The sequence below is a fragment of the Crocodylus siamensis genome, chromosome 3 (genome assembly GCF_052110815.1).
Source record: "Crocodylus siamensis isolate JL-2025a chromosome 3, ASM5211081v1, whole genome shotgun sequence".
Taxonomy (NCBI): domain Eukaryota; kingdom Metazoa; phylum Chordata; order Crocodylia; family Crocodylidae; genus Crocodylus; species Crocodylus siamensis.
Genome location: NC_143397.1, coordinates 143,618,704 through 143,642,015, shown reverse-complemented (window position 1 = coordinate 143,642,015; position 23,312 = coordinate 143,618,704). Strand labels below are relative to the sequence as shown.

Here is a 23,312-nt window from a genome sequence, read left to right as displayed (position 1 = left end):
TGTCATAGATAGAATAGACATAACCAGTGGTCTGTCTAGTCTAGTATCCTATCTCCAAATCTGCCTCCAGAACTAGATATTTTAAAAGAAGGTGCAAGATACCAGTAGTGGGCAATTATCAATAACATATACTAGTATTAATTATTATAATGACCTGAAGACATTATATGTGGGCTGGATCATTGGCCCCATGGATCTGAGAGACCCAATTTTGTTCCTAAACCCTATTTATGTAGAGAATGGTTTGTACCCTGAAGTTTTACAGCTTGCTAAACATTTGTTTGTTTGTAACAATTACCATCCATGTTTTCCATCCGTATGTCCAGTTGTTTTCTGAATCCTATTAAGCTCTAGGCATCAGTGAGAGAAACTGAGTTAGAGACAGAATTACTATTTTCTCTCAACATTTCATTACCTAGATATCAACCAAGAGAAAAACTTAAAGTGAACTTTGGAACTCCAGAATTCCTTGCACCTGAAGTTGTGAACTATGACTTTGTCTCCTTTCCCACGGACATGTGGAGTGTAGGAGTCATTGCCTATATGCTGTAAGTAATACTTGCATCTCTACCATACAGACTGTTTCTTCTCTAATTTGTATCAGCTTTCAAAAGTTGATTGTGTAACACAAATATTCACAAAAGCTGCACCTGTGTTGAAAATTCCAATCCTTTTCTGAAGGCTAATTCATGGAAAACTCCAATTTGCCTTTCAGTTCTGTCACATTATACAGTTCTAGAGAATATCTTATGCTCACTCTGTGTGAGGAATTTCCATTAACATGGGTAGAAATTCTGAATGCTAAATGAGATCAGGACTTGCAATAGGAATCCGCAACCCAGAGAAGAGAATTGCTATGCAGATCGTAGAGCAATTTCTTGCTCTTCCAATATACATAATAATCTTTCCTTGGAGAACTGTTTTATTCAAATGCAACAAAGGTATTATGGGTTAAGGCCTAATCCTGCCTAGCATCCTAAATGCTGGGTAATTTGTGAGCACATTCATTATCATGTAGGAGATATTCATTACTGTATCTTTTAGGAGCAGTCCTTCTTAGGCAACAGTACATGGTGAGATGATAAAAGTACAACCATTTACAATGAAACAATCCCAGATAGAATAACAAAGAACACGGCTGAGGAGGAGGAATCAGACAAGTATTTAACTGCTTTAAATCAGCTAGCTAGATAGCATAGTTGTACAGTTTTGGATTATGGTCTATTTTATATTCCATGTGTATTTACTTCAGGCTCAGTGGATTGTCTCCTTTTCTGGGTGATGATGACAATGAGACTCTCAACAATATCCTGGCTTGTAATTGGGAGTTTGAAGAAGAGGAATTTCAAGAAGTCTCTGAAGATGCCAAAGATTTCATCTCAAAGCTTCTCATCAAGGAAAAATGGTACTCAAATCCTGTAGTTCCATGCCTTTCAAATGAACATTTGATCTCATCATATTGCAATACACTAGAAATGTTCTGTCACTTACACTACCAGACTCAGTGACAGTTTCAATCGCTGTGATTATTTATGCCAGCAGTTCCCAGCCCTGGGTTGCAACCCAAACGAGGGTCGTGGGGGCAATGCCAGCAGCACACACAAAAGACAAGCTGCTCCCCATGCCGGGAGCTGCCCCTAGGCCACAGCCACACTCCACTCCCAGCAGTGGGTTGCGGAATAAAAAGGTTGGGAACCACTGATTTATGCCCAAGTAGACTATAGTAAGTTAATTTCACTGGTGTCCTCTGTTAAATTTCATACATACTGGTGTTCTGAGATAGTGGTAATGTACTATTATTATAGCACCAGACTTAACACTCCCAGTTATCATATATCAGCAACCACCATTGCCAAAAGGGTGGGCAGCAAGCATCATCCATGAAAACTGTTGAATTGTAAGGTCTTAGATGCAACACTTACTAACATTCTCTCCTTCTCTTAGCTGGAGAATGAGTGCAACCTCTGCCTTAAAACATCCTTGGTTATTGAACCACAAACCTCATTGCACACTCCAAAATCAGGTCCTTGAATCTGAATTTTCTTGTTCTTTGCCTTTTTTGTTGCTTCATTTTGTTGTTCTTCTAAGATTCTCTTCTATTTTTGAAGGCGTGGTCAGACAAAACATTTTATCCTGGTATAATTGTCATTATTTTGGTGTAAGAAAAGTAGTGGAGAGATGACATAAATCCTTAAACTGAGTAACTTCACCCAACCTATTGGAGAATAACCCCTAAAGGAATCAAGGGTGATATTCTAGCAGCATAAATTAATCAGAATACCTACATATGTGTTTTTTTTCCTGGCCCCAGTGTAATTTACATTAGTATCCAAACCCAGTGCAAATCATACCCGGATATATGTTTATCTGCCCATCCACTGAGCATGCCCTGTCATTGGCATTTGTTTGCTTTGCTTTTTTATTTCAGGTGTGCATATTAGTGCATGTTCAATGGCTTTGTATGCCTGTGTGAAGAAGTACTGGTTACTGTATGTTGCTCAGTAGATCAATTTGTTACCAAAATAATAGACAGTACACAAAAGACTGTGAATCGCTGGGGTGTGCAAAGACAGTTTCTTCCAGTTTTCAAGCACACAAAGGAATTACCCAGATTCTCGTGTCAACTCCTGTCAAATGGCATGCTTCCCTATCCAACTCACACCATTTTTACCTCCTAGAATCCCAAGCAGACCACATTTTTTAATGTAAATGGCTTTTTGTTCCCCACCCCTGCTTCCCCCAACTGCAGTGTCCTTGGAGACAGCCAGCCCAGTGGGGAGGAGGTGAGCAGTTGATAGAGGTGAAAGAACCCGCTAGGGGCTATTTAGAAAAGCTGGACTTGCACAAGTCCGTGGGGCTGGCTGCAATGCACCTGAGGGTGCTTAGGGAATTAGCCAGTGTGATTGAAGAGCCTCTGGCCATTATATTTGAAAACCTGTGGCAATTGGGACAGGTCCCAGATGATTGGAAAAGGGCAAATATTGTGCCCGTCTTTAAGAAAGGGAAGAAGGAGTATCTGAGCAACTACAGACTGGTTAGTTTCACTTCAGTCCCTGGAAAAATGATGCAGCAGGTCCTCTAAGAATCCATTTCTAAGTTTTTGGAGGAGAAGAAGGTGGTGAGGAACAGTCATCATGGATTACCAAGGGCAAATCATGCCTGACCAACCTGATTGCCTTCTATGATGAGATGACTAGTTCTGTGGATGTGGGGAGAGCAGTGGACTTGATATACTTTGACTTTAGCAAGGCTTTTGATACAGTCTCCCACAACATTCTCACAGGCAAGCTAAAGAAGTACAGGTTGGATGAATGGACAGCAAGGTGGATAGAAAACTGACTGGATTGTTTTGCTCAAAGGGTAGTAATCAATGGCTCAGTGTCTAATTGGGAGTCAGTATCAAGTGTAGTTTGCCAGGAATCAGTCCCAGGGCAGTTTGGAAGATGGGAAGGAAAGCACCCTCAGGAAGTTTGTGGATGACACCACGCTGGGTAGAGTAGTAGATAATATGCTAGAGAATAGGGCTAGGATTCAGAGAGACCTAAACAAATTGGAGAATTGGACCAAAAGAAATCTCATGAGGGTCAGTAAGGACAAGTGTAAAGTCTTACACTTAGGACAGAACAATCCCATGCACCAGAGCAGGCTGGGGACTGACTGGCTAAGCAGCAGCTCTGCAGAAAAGGACCTGGGGGTTACAGTGGACAATAAGCTGCATACAAGCCAACAGTGTGCCTTTGTCACCAAGAAGGCTAACAGCAGACTGGGCTGTGGGAGCATTGCCAGCAGATCAAGGGAAATGATTATTCACCTTTATTTGGCACTGATGTGGCCACATCAGGAGTACTGTGTCCAGTTTTGGGCCCCCACTATAGAAAGGGTGTGGACAATTTGGAGAGTCCAGTGGAGAGCAACAAAAATGATTATAGGGCTGGGAAACATGACTTATGAGGGGAGGCTGAGGGAACTGGGCTTGTTTAGTTTGGAAAAGCGAAGACTGGGAGGGGGATTTAATAGCAGCCTTCAGCTACCTGAAAGGTGGTTCCAAAGAGGATGCAACTAAACTGTTCTCAGTGGTGGCAGATAACAGAACAAGGAGCAAGTCTCAAGTTGCAGCAAGGTTAGATATTAGGAAAAACTCTCTCACTAGGAAGATGGTGAAGCACTGGAATGGGTTATCCAGAGTGGTTGCGTAATCTCCATTCTTCGAGGTTTTTAAGACCTGGGTAGACAAAGCCTTGGCTGGCATGATATATTTTTGGATGGTCCTGCTTTGAGCAGGGGTTTGGGCTAAAAGACCTCCTGAGGTCCCTTCCACCCTTAATTTTCTACGATTCTATGATAAGATCCTTTTAAGGGCCCTGCACAATATTAACACTGTTAAGTGTGCAAACACCTACACATGATTCAAAAGATAAGCCCAGATTTTTCAAAAAGGGATCTATAGTGTCAAAAACACTCTGACCTGTTCTGGCCTTTCTGAATTCTTTGCAACAGAACTTCTCTATTGTTTATCCGTAGCCAAGAAATGAGTGGAAGCTAAGAGCTGGCATTTTCCAAGAAGTACCTTGGGTCAAACAAGGTTGAGAAGCACGGCCCTAGTATACCTCCCCATGATCCTCTGGTAGCAAGGATCTGGGAAATCAGGCTGTTTTGGCACATGCTTCAGAAAGCATGGGATGCTATGTGACTGAATAAGTTCCACTGCCAGTCATATGGCGGGGAAGCCATGTGCATTCCAAGGAAGTTCTTGCCTATGCATTTTGTGTCTGTGCTTGCACTGCTTTAAAAAGTGCTTTTATTTAAACTACTGATGTTGCAGTGCTTTGCCTTTACATTAAGCAGAGTTAAGAAGAGGTGGACCTTCAACTAATGCTTTCACTGGTTTTCCCCCTCCTCTAGGAGAAGGCTAACTGCAGCTCAGAGTCTCAAGCACCCATGGATCAATGACCTTTCTGAGAGGGCAGCCAAATGAAAGGTTTGTCTCAAGTCTTAGTTTTCCCCTCGGCAGTAAATAGCGCAAGCTTATCTGTGGTATCTGTGGAGAACCAAAACATATCACTGTTCATACTGTCAGCACACCAACACAACCCCCGGCACAACTCTGAAAAGCAGTGTCACCATCACCTGGAAAATACTGGCATAATCAGTAGGGCAAGTCTGTTGCAACCATGAGAAACAGGGGATAAATGATGAGGCAGCCTTTGACTACATATAAAATTGTACATAAGCAGCAAATCCAGTGGGTCAAATCCTGACTGAATAGAAGTCCATGAGAAAACTGTCATGGGCTGGAGATGATGCAGGAGTTTACTCAGTAACTGTTCAACACTGAAAACTTTTGGTTTCTTATAGAACAAGCTTGGTTTAAAGAGGGATAAAAATGAGGTTGCACTGTTATTTCTTTAGAAAAATAACAATAAAAAAATGAGAGGTACACCAGCATAAATTAGTATGGCTTTAGTAGAACCAAGCTGTTGTATCTGAGGCTACACTGAACCTGGCCCTAAAATGAAGCAAACAGGATAGTTCTTACAAGCCATCTCTCTCTCATTCCTTTTCCCTGTATTACTATCTATGCCCTTTAATTAACAAACGCTCCATTAGTGGTTCTCAGACTGGGATGGTCAGCTCTCCCCAAGGGGTGAGGGTGACATAAGTCTGCTCTCATTCTCTGTCTCCAGTGTTTGGCTGCAGCCTATTTGCTCATCTGCTTTGAAATCTGTCTACCTCAGATGGCAGGATGTCCTCTCCCACCCCCACCCCCCAAACCACTGCAGCAATTCCCACAGCACCTCTTATGAATCACCACAGGAACTGGTGTCTCTTTTGAAGCACCATGGGAACTAATGCAAAGGACTTTTGAGGCACATCTGAGGAAGACCAATTGTGGGTCATTAGATGAGACAGAGAAGATATACACCATAATAACCATTTCATTTTAGCTTTGCACCACAGATAGCAAAATAAAAACGGTACCACTTTTCACTACATGGGGATTTTTTTTATCATCATCATCCACATGCTAAAACAGAGTCAACATTATGAAATAATTTATGTGTGTGTTTTTGCTGGCCATTGTTTTGATTTAAAAAATGATCATCAATCAGAGATTGAAAACGTCAAGTAGGAATAGTCTACTATGATTTGGGATCTGTCTATAATGCTGTGTTGTGCTATATCATACCAAGATATCTAAGCTAACTTTAAACAAGGTACCTGGGGTACAGGAAGATGTCTAGCCACAGCAATACAAAGCTCAGGACAGGCTAATTTACCTTTATCATCACTTGCATTCACTACCAAAGACACATGATTTCAATGTATGTTAATGCAGCCACACCTAAGTTTGGAAGAAAAATATGGGACTTTGTTTGTCCTATATTCTCAGCATTAATACTCGCCTCACTGAATATATGTCAGTTAAAAGCAGATGAGGTTTTGGACCTATCACCAATTTTGTATTTTTCATAATGTTTTACCAGTCCATAAGGATTGATGACTAATGTTTTCTCCTGTATGTTCATTTAAGGGCTAGTAGCTGGGCAACAAACGCACATTGAAAAACAAGTATTACTGCAAGCAATAGACTGTTTCTTGCAATTAACTGTAAGGGAAATTCAAGTGTGAGGTAATCTGGATTAGTGATGGCTAATCCATTAAAAGAAGGAATGCAGTGCATAACAAACTTTTTCAAACTTTGTAAAATTATAACTTGGCTATAATCTAACCTCCAGGAATAGATAGGGCTTGGAGTTTTTCCCCCTAAATGAATATCAGTTTCTGTTTACTCTGTCAGTGGATTGATAGTTGTGTTCATGTTTTGATTTTGCCCATCAGCTCACAGTATTGTTCATACATTTAGATTGCCTTATTGAATTCATAGTAATATATTTACACACTAATTTACTTTAAAAGCGTCATCATGACAATAGGGGCAAAATAAGAGAGTTGTTACATTTCATGAAAATCCCCCTGTATCATTTCTCCAATAAAAAAACAGGCTTTTCCCTTTTTTATGTTGCAAAAAGCATCAAATGATGTTTTACACAGTGAGCAGCAGTGGGGAAGAAGTGCCCTTTGTAAGCAAAAAGATTCTGCGTGGTGCTGTCTTCCTTGCAGACAAAGAAACCAGCTTGTGGTTTTCCTGGGGAATTTAACCAAATAATTACAAAATGTATATTGCTGAATTAACTTGATTCTGGTTTTATGTTGCAGAAAAGCTGCTGTGTGGTTACTGCTGCTAAGAGTTTTGGAAATATCAGCAGTTCTGGTGCTTCCACTCCCCGTGATGACTTGAGGCTTTTACTAAGTGGACCAATACCACTTTAGCTGCAGGATAAGTCCCAGCATTACTGAGCTGCTGCTGCTTGATTCAGCTTTCAGAAGAGACATGCTGCTATCAAAGTTCACAGAAAGGTGTTTCTGCTCAATCACCATGTATTTCTGTCTGAGACCACTGTCCTAGTGCGGATTTAGAATTATATTAACTCTTGTCTTGTCTTGCTTTCCTGAATTACCTATTTGAGATTTTTGGGAGATTAAAGCTCTGATAGCTCTTTCTCATCTCAGCCCAGCAAGCAGAATATTATTTCATTGCAATTGTAACTGAGGTTGATTTGAAATTGAACCCTAAAAATAAAAAAGACTAGCAGTTACTTCAATACTGGAGATTCAAGATCTAATTCTCCTCTTCTGCTCTCACACTAGTATGAATAAGGATTAAGTCACCAAAGTTAAAGCTATACTAAGCTAATAACAGTGAAATGAAAACAAAGCTGTCTCTGTGTTTAGACATCTCTTTTGAGTAGGCTGTCTAAAGGATTACCTTTATCTTTTTCTAGCATGTAACCAGCAATGTAACTGGGGGGAGATTGATAGGGGAAACTGCCCCAGTCCCTCACTAAACCATCCCAGCCAAGTGTGTGTATAACCTGCTTGTAAACATTTCCAAGGACAGAGATTCTACCACCTCTCAAGGTAGCCTGTTCCATGTTTGACCACCCTCATAGTCAGAAAGTTCCTCGTAATCTCCAACCTAAATTTCCTCTGCTGCAGCTTGAGGCCATTGTTTGTAATCCTGTCCCCTATGGCCACAGAGAAAATCCCATCTCTATCCTCTCTATAATCACCCTTCAGGTATTTGAAAACTATTATCAAGTCCCCGCTTCATCTGTTCTTCCCCTAATTAAATAACCCTAGTTCTTTCAGCCTTTCCTCAATAAGTCTTGCTTCCCAGGCTCCTTATCATTTTTGTCACTCAGTGCCAAACACTCTCCAATCTGCTCATAGATTGGATGCATGAGCATACATCCAGTTACACCCTTTACTTCAACAGAGAATTATTTTGCTTCCATTACTTTGGAGTTATGCCAATGTGACCATCGTAATTCTAGTGAAGTCAATTAAATGGTATTAGTGTAAAATTAGTGAGAGGAGAATCAGTCCTCAATCACAACCTGGACTGGGGGGACTGGATTTTGAAACTTGACAACAATTTTCAACAAGTTTTCTTATGTCTTCATTGTGCTTCACAGCTCACAAAGGGGACTGGGAATGTTTGTGACCCTTGGCAAGTCACCAAAACAATCTGAGCTTCAGATATCTCATCTGTAAAGTAGTGATACTGGCTCGCCTTTGTGTAGTACTTTTTGGCTTTAATGACAACATAAATGCCAAGTATCATTATTATCTGACATATCACTGTGGCTTGAAATTATTTGGCCAATCCGTTTCTAATTAAACAATACGTTAGGGTATATCTTTGAACCCAATGGAAAATATGGAAAATAATTATAGTAAACGGCATCAGAGACAGCCCAAGTTAACAGCATTTGAATGGCAGTAATCCCCACCCAATAAGATGTTTGTCATACATTTGTCCATTCAATATAAAATATAAAGAAGAGAGTCTAATGCTTTATATTCATTGGACATCACAGATGTGATATCAGACTGACAGTCATACAACTCCAGTTCTGTCCAAAGTTGTGAAGCCATTTTGTTACATATTTTGAGTTCTGCCAGCAAATGAAGAGTATTACTCACCTGAGAGAATGCTGCAGACTAGGGCTTCTAATGAATGCTATTGTATTGTATTGACTGTTGCATTTACTCACATGCATATAGCATTATCAAACCAAATGAAGGAAGCTCTTAGGAAAGCAGAGAAAGCACTCTCCCTTTCTTACCTCCTGTTCGAAGTCCAAGGTCATACACCCAGTCTCCATCTTTATCCCTACTTCTAACACAGATAAACTTGCACTATCATCAATGGAAATGGGTCTGGGAAAGAACTGATTAAATCTGAGCAAGGGAACTAGGATGTGATCTTTCAAAGGGTGCAGCAAGCTGCTTGCTTTAATCACCATTCTCAATGGTCTTTCCCAAAGTATGATAACTACAGAACACCTTTCTGTAAAGTTGGAACTTATATGATATGCCAATATCCTGATGACCTGATATTGTTAGCTGCTTGCATAAACAACTCAGTGATGATACTGAAAACAGCAGGCTAAAATTGGAATAATAAGATTTTGCTACACATTTCAGTGCCAGTAACATGTCTTTCTTTACCTTAATGTTCTTTAGATGTATAAGCAAAAGTTGCATGTAATTTTGAATCTTGATACCTATACTAAAGTAACTGTGTGCCTATAGTCTTAGAACTACTATCTATGTAAATATTAAGTTGAACTGATGGTATTTGATGCTTGTGGGAAATGAAGAACCTATGAATACTGGAGTAATAAGTAAGAGCTTGATGATGCCTTTTAAGAAATAAACCCATGTTAGAAGGGTTGAAAATAAATTGCACCAAGTCAGCCATGTTCTAAGAGAACATGGTCTCCACTACACTCTTTTATAGGATGCAGTATATTGGTACCCCCACACAGATAGGTACACACCTGTGTTTTCACAGGTGTGGCTATATACTTCCACTGGCTACCACTAAAGCCATGGGACCCCAAGATGCCCACCCACTTTGGGGATTCTAGCACATCTGTCAACATCAGCCTTAAATTTTCTTTGGACGTCATAGACACAAGAATTAGGGTTGACTTTAGTCTCATCTTAGAGGAATTCTCTCCTTCATTAATGCATCTATACAGGGCCAGATCCAATATGGATCTATTAGTATACTAGAGGGACTTGGCTTTCACTCAGATATAAGATAAGGGTCAGCTAAAACGTTGTCCATGCTAGTCTCTCTCTTTACATTTCTCATTCTTGCACTGTTACCAATGCATCTCCATCACTGGTTAAAGATACGAGATAGCCCAGGCTGTTAACATCTGATGGATTTTAGCAAGATGTCCTTTGGTACGGTGAAATGGTATTGCCTGGTTCCTAAAATCTAATGCAAGTGTAATACTTGCAACAAAGATATCAGCAAGAAAGTGCAAGAAACATAACAGCAAGCATTATTGTTCCTGGTTATCATATGATTTTGTTTCTGTAGTGGAGTATAAGATGATGAGGAGAAAGGCTACCTGTACATAGTTATTATCAATACTTTTCATTATTATTAGCAACAAATGGCTTAAGTAACTTAGTGCTTATGTTAGTATGCTTGCTAAAAAAATGTCTCAAATGGTATTTATTTGTTCTCTGATCATTGTAATTTTAGTTAAAAAAAAGTACTTGACACGTAGCTGCATTAGTAGAGTTTTGGAAAGCGTAATTCTGTCTCATTGCACTTTGAACAGCATGATGTTTTGTTTTGTTTTTGTTCTGTTTTTTTTTAAATATTATGTACCATGTATAGCAGCTACAGATTGCTATATTCAGTTATTATTTTAACAAATCATTATGCATTTTCTACTAGGTTATGAACATTAATTTTCAAAAGCAAGTTGAATGAATGAGTGTGTTTGCTTACTGACGTTTCTTGCTGTGTACTGTTGTAAAGATTTGATTGGGAAACTGTGAATTACTGTAACTGAGAGAAGGTTTGGGTGTGAAGGGCACTTTATTAGCTATGGCTACCATGTTCAGCTGTATATTCACTGATAGGCAGAGATGGCTGCAACTGCAACCAGAGAACAGAGTGAAACAGAAGCATCAGTAAATGGGTAAGAAGGAAAAAGGTGTCAAGATGCAGTATCCAACTATAAATATTACCATATTTTTCTCAGCGCAGAAGAGTTATGGACCACATCATGACAGTACAGTGATTTACACAAACTGAGGCTTTGAGCCTAGGACTTATGTACAACCTCTCTGTTAGATTGTGTAAAGAAAAATAATAACTGTTTGTTCATGAGAGGAAATCTGCAAATATTTCATTACAATGTCTTCAAAGTGATGTTCAGTAGGAAGTCAGTGGGGAGTGAAGGCTCTCAGATGCTTAGAAGAGGTACTCAATATCTCAGAAGATACTGTTCTTGGAGCATCCACACTTTGCCTGTTTAGACACCATGTTGCAAACACCACCTAAGTAAATCTTGAAATGCCCATAAGAGTTAGGATTAATTTTTGCAAATAAAACAGAGAGATGAAGTGACTTGCCCAGGATGAAACATTGAGATCAGAATTAATTGATCTGAGATATAAAACATACTCAGTCCTCTAAATAAGATATGGGTAGCTTTTCAATTTGTTATGCATGTTGAATACTATGGAAGTTATGGGTAAGTGAGTTTTACTACAAACAACGTACGCAAAGTTATATATAAAAAGAAGCACATCCTTACATGATAGATGGTTTGAGACCATATGATAATCTAAATATTGCATCTGAAGCTAAAGTTATTTATTAAAATTCACGCAAGTCAGATGTTTTCAAGAGGCGCGCGCTGTACGTCACTGAGCTGAGACATTGGTCTCAGTTCTGCTTTCTACAGGACACACAAAATAACACCAATCCTATTCCGTGGTCACAGCGAAAGAAGTATGTGCCATCTTTTATGACACAAGCAGTATAGGAGCCTAGTATTAGAGGTGAAATGAGTTTCTGTGCCCTGAGATCAAAGGGGAAAAAACTGTGCTGCCTAATATTAAAAAAAAATCATCCTAATGTTTAACCAGTACATGCATTTTTCTGATAGTGATACCAGCAATGTAACAGTCTAGAAATTATACCATCTCTCCTACTATTTGTATCGCCAATTAATTATGGCTTTTTTCAGCAGACTGGCTCTCACCAACAGATGCCATTGAGAACCATTAGCATCATTAGCAATGTTCAGACAATAGAAATCTGAAAACAAAATTACATGGCCACATAGCTACTTCTGACCTTGTGAATTTTCAGAACATGACAATGAGCAAAATGAAAGCAAGTTTCCTTTAACAGTCATGCTTACATCAGTTATAAATGCTTACTTATGTTCCAAATGCTGTTAAAATAGCTCATTCTTTCTGCCTTCCAAAAGAGATGTTGCATCTTTACACATCATGTTTATTGTCAATCTATAGTTGCAATTATGTCTAGTGGGAATGCGAATAACATTGCATGAATCCATTTAGGGACATTAGACAGTCGATTTCACCTTCCATGAAGGCTTATAGATCAGCAAAACTACCTATTTAAAACTGCATCAAGGTATCGCTTTGTAAATATGTTGTGAAGCTATACTGTTGAAGTCGCTAAACATGCAATTGATCACATGTAGATGAAGTAGCAGTCATGTTTGTGTGTCTGACAGCAAATATTTAACATTAGAGGAATGGTGTAACAGCGCTAGGAATATAAAATGTGTGTATGTTTGTGCAATGTATAATCTTGTTCTTGGACAACATATTTTGTAGTTAACACTTGTATCAATGGTATGTATTATTTGTGAAAAACATATAGCAATCATGTATGCAAACTATTATAGAATAAATACTAATTCTTTAATCCAGGCTTTTTGGGTTGGTTGAATTTAATGCACCTGACCTTACCTTTCTTTCTGAGACTCCAAAAATAATCCAAATATTATCCAAATATTATCTTCATATTCATACCATAAGGTACAAAAAGGTGTTACTTCCATAAAAAGAGTTTCAAAGCCTCCCTCAGCCAGCACAGTGAGGGCTTGATCTAAAGCCCACTTAAATCAGTGAAAGTCTTGCCACTGACTTCAATGACCCTTTGATCAGGTCTCTACTGCTAGGGAGATCTCTTTATTGCTGTGGGTCTCTAGTGACTGCCCAGTAGAGCTCTCTTTTTTCTATAAATCAGCACACTTTGTGGTATCTGAAAAGTCCAACTCTTTATTATGTTAAGAGCAGATTTTAACCTTAAACAGACAAGGAGCATATCAAATGAATGACCTAATCTGCATTCAGAAGAAAGATTGCCATGAGAGGTGAATAAGCCTTAAATTGGGCTGACTGGACAAACAGGAATTTATTTATTTATTTAATTCAATTTATCTGCTGTCCTCCCCAATGGAAATATGAGAGCAAAAGCAAAATGTGCAAGTCTTACAGGAAAGAGGGAAAAGTCAGAAATTGTGATCTGCCAATGACACTGGCTTAATAGGTAAGAATTGCTTTTTCATATATAATGCTGAGCACAGCACTTTTACTACATAGTCGGCTTTCCCCAGACTGGAAAGTTCTTGTTTGAAGTCAACAAGCATTTTGGCCGAGCACTTTAGGACTGGGTTTTAAATGGACAATATAAAGTATCCAATTAATTTTTAAACTGTGGTTGGCTTAAAACAGGAGCCAATTGCCCATCCGTTATCAGTTCCACAGTGTGCTCAGGACGCTAATCACTTCAGCAGAGCCACACTGATTTATACAAATAGAGCATTGTTCTCAGTGTGGCTCGTCAGACCTCCCAGAGCAAGCTAATACAAGAAGTTGGCATAGAGGCCAAGAGAACTTTTCACAAATAATCACAAGGCCAGATGTGCTCTTTAAAATTAGAAAGAGTTTCTTCTTCCTCCCTTATGAAATTTATTTTTAGAGCATTTACAATAATGATCCCAAATGCTGCAGATGTTAAATGACAAAACAAAGTTGGGTAGTATAGTACTTATGTTCTGATTTTGAATTGTGATAACCTAGGATGGAGCCACATAGCCAGGCTGTGCACCATTAAATCAGTGGGTCTCTGTGTCAGTGTAGGAAGGCATATTAGTAGACTCTAGTGCACAACCAAAAATGTTTCATGAAGACTGTTATTGTGTCTCAGCTTTGGGAACCCTCGGCCCTGCCCTGGTGGACACCTTCTGGAAATATTAGAACCTCTGCAGCACTACAGAGTAATGACAATTGCCAAGACAGATGTTTGCCAAAGGATACAAGTTCTTTTAGTTAGAAACCCTAATAAATATGTGCATACATACATATATACACACATGCACCACCAGTGAAAGTAAAATAAATGTGTATAAAATAAAGCTCAGCTCCCTGTATGTGCCTGTAAAGCAAACACACAATGTTTAAATGTGTTCACTAAGTATATGTGGTTAAAAATATGTTGACTACAGAAAACCCCCCCAACAAGAGACATTCATCATTCTTCATTAATTAGTAGTCAAAGCTTTTTTCTCCGCTAATTATTTCAAACACCTGCTCACAGTAAATTTCCTTTGCACTTTTTATTACTACTTTAATATTACCCAGAACTTAGAAACACACACTAGGCTTCTCTTTAGTTTTAATTATTTTCAAATTAATTTTAATTTTCTGAATATTTTCAAACCTGCCCCTTTTTTCAATAAAACTGAATTTTAGTTCGATTTTTTCCCCCTTTAAGGGTCTCCTAAAGTTTCCAGAGAGTGCTTTATTGACTGTTTTAATGAAAGGTTTTGGAGAGGGACTGGATATTTCCAAATTTCTCTGCTGGAACCTCCACATCCAAAAAAAGGAAAAAAGAAATCACTTCATCAAGTGTGACTCACTCACATCTTCTGCATACAGCAGGTATTCATTTGAGAGTTAAGCCTTCTTGTACTTAGACCTAAGAGTGGAAAGATATACAGAAAATCTGGGCCAGAGCCTGCAAGGCACAGAACACCCACAACCCCACTTGACTTCAGTGGGAGTGGAAGGTGCACCTGGCAAATGTGGGTACAATAGACACTCATCTTCCACCATTTAAAGGCCTCTTATAAAAGATCACTGAAGATGAGGGAGACTCCCATTGCTTCCCATGGATTTTGAATTAGGCTCTAGATTAAATAATGTTTTCACATTAAGTTCAGTGAGTACAGGGCATGACCCAAAGTACTGGAACTAATTATAATACACGGAGGTGCTACAAGCTTATTCAGTGACTCAGAATTTTTAGAAGTTTAGAGTTTTCAGGATCCAAAAAGACCACTGCTCTCAATGGTGCTTCTGTTGTACCAGATTGGTAATTTGTGAATTTGGCTTGAATGTGTGGGAAGGAAAGGTTTAGACCTGCTAACATCACAAACATTTTTCCCTACTGTAAAATAAAATGCCAGTGCCAATAATATTGATAGAGCTAGGCCACATAGGGATGGACATTGCACAAGCTTCCTTTAATGACCCAAGCTCTGACCTCTACACTCAGACTACCCAAGGCTTTGCCATTTATACTCACAAATTATTTGGCTAAATAGTATTTGAGGTGTTCAGCATCTGGCTGAGGAAGTTCACAGAATTAGACCTATTACCCATATTAGTCAAGAAACAAGTATCAAATTTGTTACCATTGATGGATCAGGTAAGAACCAGGAGAGCTTCTCGATGGAAGATTATGGAATAATTATACCCATTCCTTTAGCAAAGACTCCACATCACCATTTAACCTAGTCAAACATTTGGCCGGACAGAGAATTTTAGTCCTTCCCAGTCAAAAGCATTGTCACAGAGGGGTAATATAAAACCTTTAGTGTGGGACAGGGGCAGTTATTTGAAGACATTTATGACAATTTCTGTGACATTCAGACTGTTTTGAGGTAGGGCATACTAGGTTTCCATAAAATGAGGGAAATTCTTAAAGTAGCCAAAACTGGATTGGTTTAATGTGACATCTTGGTGTTGCAGTGATAACAGGATGTTACCTACTAAAGCAATATTTCCCTGGCATTTCAGAATCCTCTCTTTCGCAGGCTATTTTGTAGCTGGCTTATGATTGCTCATCAGTATAGTTCACTTCTTGGGTAGCACCTAAATATGCCAAACCACCAGATTGCTGAAAAGGGCTGATTTCATTGGCACCAAAACTTGCTGGTCTCTTATTTTCTGTTGCACTTCAGCTGTGAGGACTTAGAAAAAAGACCCTGTGAGAAGCAGTTTCAAGAAGCTCAACCACTCTGTTCTTAAGACTTGCAAATGCCACCTTTGAGTGGGGAAGAGATTTCTATGGCAGGTGACTTTTATTTTTTATATGGTCACTGTCTGGAGGCATCTTAGGGGCTTGAAAAGTTAGAAATAGCACCTGAGGAAAAAGGATTGGTAAGCAAAGGGCTAATTGTGTTGTCAATTTAATTGATTACATGAAGCTGCAGTTCACTGCCTATAATTATACCACCAGTGAGTTTGGCACCAATTAATTTTCAGATGTTCTGCAACAACTTGTGAGTCTCTCTGCTGGTCTTTTTTTTACCCCCTCTTCCTCCCATTTTGCCATAGCAAGAGTTGTTTTTTGATTGCATGTTTAGCTGTGTAAGATGCCATAGTGGTTAGCCCAATGCATAGCAAAATGGCTATGTGATATCACAGGCAGGTAAGGATTGCTAATGCTTTCTCAGTCACTTCTCAAAGGTCCTAATTAGCAAAACACTAGGATTCTTAGTGGATGAGTCTAGAAAAATCACCTTAACTTTTCCTACTTTCACTAGATAAGTCTTAAGTATAAGTGATCAATTTTCTTAACTGTCAAATAACAAATACAGGATCAACGTGTACTCTTTGTTTAGAGAACCTCTAGCAGCTCCAAAAAGAGACTGCTTCCCTCATCAACCATTAGCTGGTTTCGGAGAGCTCCTTTAAGCATTCCTCACATCCTGTAAGTGGGCACAAAACTCCTTTGATGAGGCTTTCTGAGTGGCAGTATTTCTAATTGGAGGTAACAGCTGGGCCACTTACTGAAAACATTTGCTACCAATTTGTATCACTTCACTGGAGGGTTGTTACTCACATGGAAGTATCTTCTAGCCAAGGTAGCAAACTAAGTATCTGTATCCCAGACAGAACCATAACTGAGAGGTTTTAAGTTGTTGTCTCTCTCTAGCCTGTGACATAAGTTATGTCTTTTTGTTGGTGATGCCTTCCAAAAGAATGAGTGTTTAGATGCAGAGGATTGCATCTAACTCTAGCTTATTTTGTCTTTTGTATTTAAAAAAAATTAAGGGACTAAAGAAACAAGAAGCTACAGACCATCCGAAACATGTAACTCATCTCTGTTTACAAAGTCTGTTCTTCTTTTGGTTTTTTTACCCGTCTCAATGATTATTACAGAAAACTTCATATGTCTTATTTCTTCCTTCACCTGTCTTGGGTATGATTTAGGTGGCATTTGAACTGCTGACCAAGAAAAGTTATTTCTTCTTACTACACTTCAGATGGCACTCTTTTTTCTACATCTATCATGCAAAGTCATGTACCTCTCAGGGTTGCTCAGTGAGTCAGTGCCCAACTAGAATCCCCAAATGTTGGGTCAGGCAGCAGCACTAACACACTAGTCATGAACACTGTGAAGGTATAGGGCACTTCTGTGGTTGCACTAGGTGATATTTTTAAAGAACACCCCATGGTATGTGTTCTTTCACACTGAATGAAGTTTTCAGTAGAGGGTTTAAAAAAAAAAATGCTTGGTTAGGCTGCAGTACTGCAGAGAAGGTTATTGTAGATCATAAGCTAAATATAAACCAACAGTGTGCTCTTGTTGCGAAAAAAGACTAACACTGTACTGGGCTATATTAACAGGAGTGTCACATGTAAATCAAGGAAAATGAATCTTCCACTCTGTTCATCAATAGTGAGGTCTCACCTGAAGTACAGTATCCAAATTTGGGGTGGGGTGGGGGGGCATGTGTGAAAAGAATCCAGGGCAGAGTGGCAAAAATGATTAGGGGCCTGGAAAGCAAGACTGATGAGGAAAGGATCAAAGAACTAGGGTTATTTAGACTGGACAAGAGAAGACTGAGGGGAATTTCATAACAGTCTTCAAATACCAGAAGGGCAATTACAGAGAAGACAGAGATGGGATTTTCTCTGTGCCAGTTGGGGACAGAACTAGGAGCAATGGCTTCAAGCTTCAGCACAGGAAATTTAAGAGGAACTTTCTGACTATGGCTAGGGACAGACATTACACATAAACCAGTTTAAGTGATCAGAAACTGGTTTAAACCTGTAACTGGTTTGAACCTGATGTTCAGTGCACATCAACCAGTTTGGCTGAAACTGGTTTGAGAGAAACCTGGTTGAATGTAGTACCAGATTGTCCCAGGGAACCAGGACGGAACTTACCGACAGCAGTGGCGGAGCCCAAGCGGGACATCCGCTGTTTGTTTACACTGACACAACCGGAAGTCGGCGCCGGTGCCAGCAAACGGACGCCGGCAATAAAAGCGGCCGCTGAGACAGGACGGGGGGGAAGAATGAGCTGGGAGCTTCGCTTTAGCTGGGGCAGAAGACCCTAGAGGGGAATGGGCCACGCCCCCCCCCCGGAAGGGGGATAGGAAGCTCCCGGGCAGAACGAGCTGCCAACTGCCCAGCTCGAGGAGCCAAGAACTCCGGGGAGGAACAAACAGTGAAGCCCCCAGAGAGAAGGACCGGGAGCCCTAGTGGGGAGCCACAGCATACCCAGGCGGAGGGGAGGATACCAGCCATGGCCAGCCGCAGGATGACGAGCAAGGAGTGGCAGACGAGCATCGAGGAAGAGGAATCAAGCGACGGGGAATTTTGGGACTGCGAACCCTAGACAAGCAGGACTTGCAGGTCCTGGGTTGGGGCGCCGGTGCGGGAATGCGATGTCTCCAGGGAGCGCCGGGACCCGGAAGAGCGCTGAGGAGGCTCTGTCGGGTGGAGGTTGACACCAGCTGGCTCCGGCCACAGACTAGGATAGGGTTTGCCCAAAGGGGCCTGGGAAGGTCTGGGTTAGAGGCCCAGCCGGTAGGGCTGTGAGGGCCTAGTTTTCAGTTTTTCAGGTTTGTTTTTTTTCTGTTAAAAGGGATACCCCAGCTGAGGGGTATAGCCGGGGAGCTTGAGTGAAGGATCCCGCAGTGAAACCCCGCCTTGGCCCTGACCCAGTCCCAGGTCACCCAGGATACAAGGAACTCTAGGATTAGGGTCGGTCAGACCAGTGAGGCAGTCGGCCCGTCTGTAGGAAGCCAGGTCACACCTTAGGAGGGAGCACCAGAGGAGGCGTAAGGCCAGGGTGCAAGGGGTGGCAGAGCCCCGCAACGTGACCGCCAAGAGGACCCCGGGCTACAGAGTGACCAGGAACCATCCTAACTGAACATAAACAACAAGTCGTGGCAGGCAAGATCTAGGGCGAGGAATGGACATCATAACACCTACTCCAAACCAGTAGCATTCCAGGGTGACCAGCGACGGTCCTTCTTCCACAGGCGACTACCCATGGGGAGGTCCCCTCCTCTCTTCCTCCAGTCCAGCGGTCACACAGATTTAACTGATTTGGCTCAAACTGGTTTATGCAATGTCTGTCCCAGATCCCCTGCTGATTTAAGATAAACCATACTCCCCCAGCATGCTCTCTGGCTGGGTGGGGCTCTGCTCCACAGAAGGGCTGGCCTCGCCCCTCTGCTCTGGCTGCAGCTTCAGAGACTGTGGGCTCCTTTCCCCCTCCCCTCACCACTCCCTGCTAAGCAGGAATTCCTTCTTCTCCTCTGCCTTGTCGAGGAGGTGTCTGTGGATTAGCCAGCAGACCACATGCTGGTTAAAGTCTGTGCTAAATCAACAGGTAGCTGGTAATATTCCTGTTTTCTTAAGTTGGTGATAAACACTGTTATCAATTTCCTGCTGGGTTAATCAGAGCTCCTGCCAGAGTCTATTCATGCCCTCCTCAGCTCCAGGCTGTGGAAGGAAGGAAGGAAGGGCTGCTTTAGCATCCCCTGGCTTCTAGCCTGAGCCACTGCAGGCATGTGCCTGCATTTCTGGGATGTCTGCCCTATTACAAAATTGGTTTACCCTAGCCAGGTTAGACTAACCTGCAAAGATTGAATCAATTCAGACTCAGGCTTTTTGAATGTCTGTCCCTAGCCCATGACAGCAGTTAAGCATTGCAACAAGCTATCTAGAGAAGTTGTGGAATCTCTACCCCTGGACATTTTCAAAAGCAGATTGAACAGACACTTGGCTAGGATAATTTAGTCAGGGACGTTCCTACTTGAATGGGTGGCTGAACTAGATGGCCTCATGGGGTGCCTTCCAGCCGTACTTTCCTATGATCCTAAAATCCAAATACCATGATTTAGCTGCATCAGCTGTTTACTTCCTGCAGTTGTAAAGCGAGGTCTGACTAATGTTCAGGACAGATGTCCCCTCTGTGGCAATGCAGGGAAAGTCTAGGGTCATATCTTAACTGATGCTCAGTTGAAAAGGAAGAGCCTTGATTAAGTAAACCACTAAAGCACTCACCAAAGTCCTTCCCTGTTCAGGATGGCACTTAAGCTTAATGGTATGTTTAAATTCTGTTAATATCAAGGGCCTGCTAGCATAAATATTTACATGCTTGGCCCACTGCTCACCTGAATCTGGGCTCATATTAGGAGTAACTCAGGTAAAGTTAATGGTGGTACAGTGGTGTTAATGAGAAGATTTTAACCTCTCTGAGTTATATCTCAGGGTTGGTGATACAGGGTGAGCCAGTCAATCTGGCTTCTTCCCCAGACTTTTTCTGCAGACAAGGAACAGTACTGTGATGAAGAAGGAATCTTAGCATTACTGGTCTAAGGCCCATGGCAGACGTTACACTTAAGCTGTGATTAACTAGTTAACCATAGCTTAAGTAGCAACCCAAACACGTGATACTGCAATAAAACAAGGAATAAGTCACAAAGTTATTTCTGGGAATTCTGGTTTTCTCTGATTTAAAAAAAAAAAAAGGGCACAAAATCTCTGATTTTAAAAAAATGAAATTCCCTGATTAAAAACCCCAAATCCGCAATTAAAATGAAACACTACTAATTATAAGTATCAATTGAACACAATGTTTTATTGATATAGTTGCAATTTTAAAGCTATTTGGAAGCCTACCAGTACCTCATTCACTATAATAAAATAAATTCTGAATACCTATATATTTTCGTATTTGATTTTGGGGGTTTATCATGGAAAATCAGAGCTGTCCCTGCTCCCTTAACTCACAAAATGCAGGTCCAGGCCCCTCACTCCCAACCCACCCCCCACCCAGCCTGCTGGTACCCCTCACACCCCCCACTCCCCGCCTCAGCCCCCTGGCCCTTCTGGTGCCCTTCATTCCCCCTAGCTCCCCAGCCCTGTTGATGCCCCTCTCCCCCCCATACATAGCCTCTGCACCTCCAACCCTGAAGATGGGGCCACAGCTGCCAGGGCTACAGGGCCAAGGACCTGGGTCCACAGCCGCTTGCCCCCCAGATGTGCCCAAGCCCCATCTGCCACACATGGGAAGCAGTGGCTGCTGCAACCTCTGCCCTGCCCCTGTGAGGCACCTCCTGCCCATCTAGTAGCAGCAAGGAACTCAATCCCATGTTGCTGCCCCCACTGCTGCAGGGTGTTAAGGGAATGCCTTGCCAGTGTGGCACAGGTCCCTGCCTGGCCCCGCTCTTCTCTGCTGTGCCAGATCATTGCTGCTGGGCTGCAGAGGCCCCATGGGAGGGCAGCAGGGAAGGGACCCCAAGCCTACAGTGGGCAGCCTGTCCCCACACCTGCTGCATGGGACACACCCCAATCTGCGGGAGTATGCACAGCAGTGGGGAGGCAGCCCCACCCCAACCTACCCCTGCATACAAGCTGCCTGTGGCCCTGTCCTGGTCCCCACCAGGGCTCTGTAGTTGCCTCAAACTCCATGCACCACCCAGCTGGATAGTAGCCCCAACCCCAGCCCTGCCCAACTCACTCCCTATTTATGGGGGCCTCAGTCTCCCTTCCCTGCTCAATTTACCTGTGGGAGATGCTCTCCAGGCTGCCTGGTGGCCATGTGCAAGTACATGCACATGGTACCCCCTCCCTAACCACCCTCCTCCTGCTACCCCCAGAACTCTGCCAGCCTGCAGAGAGCTCTTTACAGAAGTGCAAAATCCACACGTTTCTCCATTAAAATGAGATATCCATGTTTTTCTCAGGCAAAAGGGGAAATCCATGTTTTTCTCCAGTTTTCCGTGGGAAATAAAAACCCGGATCCCTGGTTATTACACAAAATGTGTGTAATATCTCTGTGGCTGGTAACTTTGAATGTGTGGACAGGCTGATTAGCTGATCAGAGCTCCCAGCCTCAGAAGAACACAGAACTCTTAGCTCCAATGTGTCTCGAAGCTGGAAACACTAGTCAGCTGACCAGAGCTTCCTGTCTTGGGAGCCTATCGGAGCCCTTGACTCTAATATGCTTCTGCAGCTGGGAGAACCAGTCAGCTGAGTGGTGCTGAGCTTGGCATACACTTGATCCTGGGCTTCTGCTGCACCACCAGTACAATACTTTTGGAATCTGATCTCCAGTCCCACAGTCACACTTCCTAACATCCAGGGGGATCCACTGCCCTTTGATTCCTGCTCCACCAAAGTTTACAAACCAACTGCCCAGCAGTGGCAGCAGCACTTCCAATTAGGCAGTGCTGAGGGAATCAATTGACTTCATGGGTCATTACAATCTATCTAAACTCTTCATTTCACAGTTTTTAACAACTCTTTCCATTTTGTAATGGTCTTGATGTTCCACCAATCAAGCTATCCTTTGTTCTGCAATTCAGTTGTCTGATAGCTGCTCCTGCTAGGGAAGCTGCTATTTTAAAGCCCTGCAGATTGTTTAATTCATTTCCAAGAATTTACATTTGTTTTTTACTTTAAACTTATTCAGAATGATGCAGCCCTAGGTCTTGCACATTAGTAAAGGTTCTAGTTTCCTGATCACTAGAATGCTCGCTAGAGGTCAGTGTTGTTGTTTCACATTTAATAGAGTAGACTCGCTTGTCGCCCAGCTGCTTGGAAAATCAGATTATTTACAGAGCTATTATAACTGCTGTTTGTACTACTGTGGTGTTCAGAAAAGCCAGTCAAGGTCAGATGTTTATTCTTAATGCCATACACATATACAGAAAAAATCCTTTTTTTGTATTTCTTCATATAATATTGCATATTTTCCCCAGAAAATGCAGAAAAACACTATCTACAATTTTTAAAAAACCCTGAGTTGTCTCAGAACATCAAATGGGAAGCATCCCTGACACATTCCTAGAGAG

General features: G+C 41.6%; 1 protein-coding gene across 2 annotated transcripts in view; it reads left to right on the top strand.

Annotated features, from left to right (window-relative positions):
* The window catches only part of MYLK4 (myosin light chain kinase family member 4), a 104,651-nt gene extending 91,802 nt beyond the window's left edge, over positions 1-12,849 (top strand). For both annotated transcript variants that reach the window (XM_090039387.1, XM_090039386.1), the window contains 5 exons: positions 420-548; positions 1,253-1,405; positions 1,945-2,023; positions 4,903-4,978; positions 7,219-12,849. In XM_090039387.1, coding sequence (XP_089895513.1) covers positions 420-548; positions 1,253-1,405; positions 1,945-2,023; positions 4,903-4,950 — 409 coding nt within the window. In that variant the 3' untranslated portion in view covers positions 4,951-4,978; positions 7,219-12,849. The remainder of the gene's footprint in view (positions 1-419; positions 549-1,252; positions 1,406-1,944; positions 2,024-4,902; positions 4,979-7,218) is intronic.
* Positions 12,850-23,312: the final 10,463 nt, after the last annotated feature.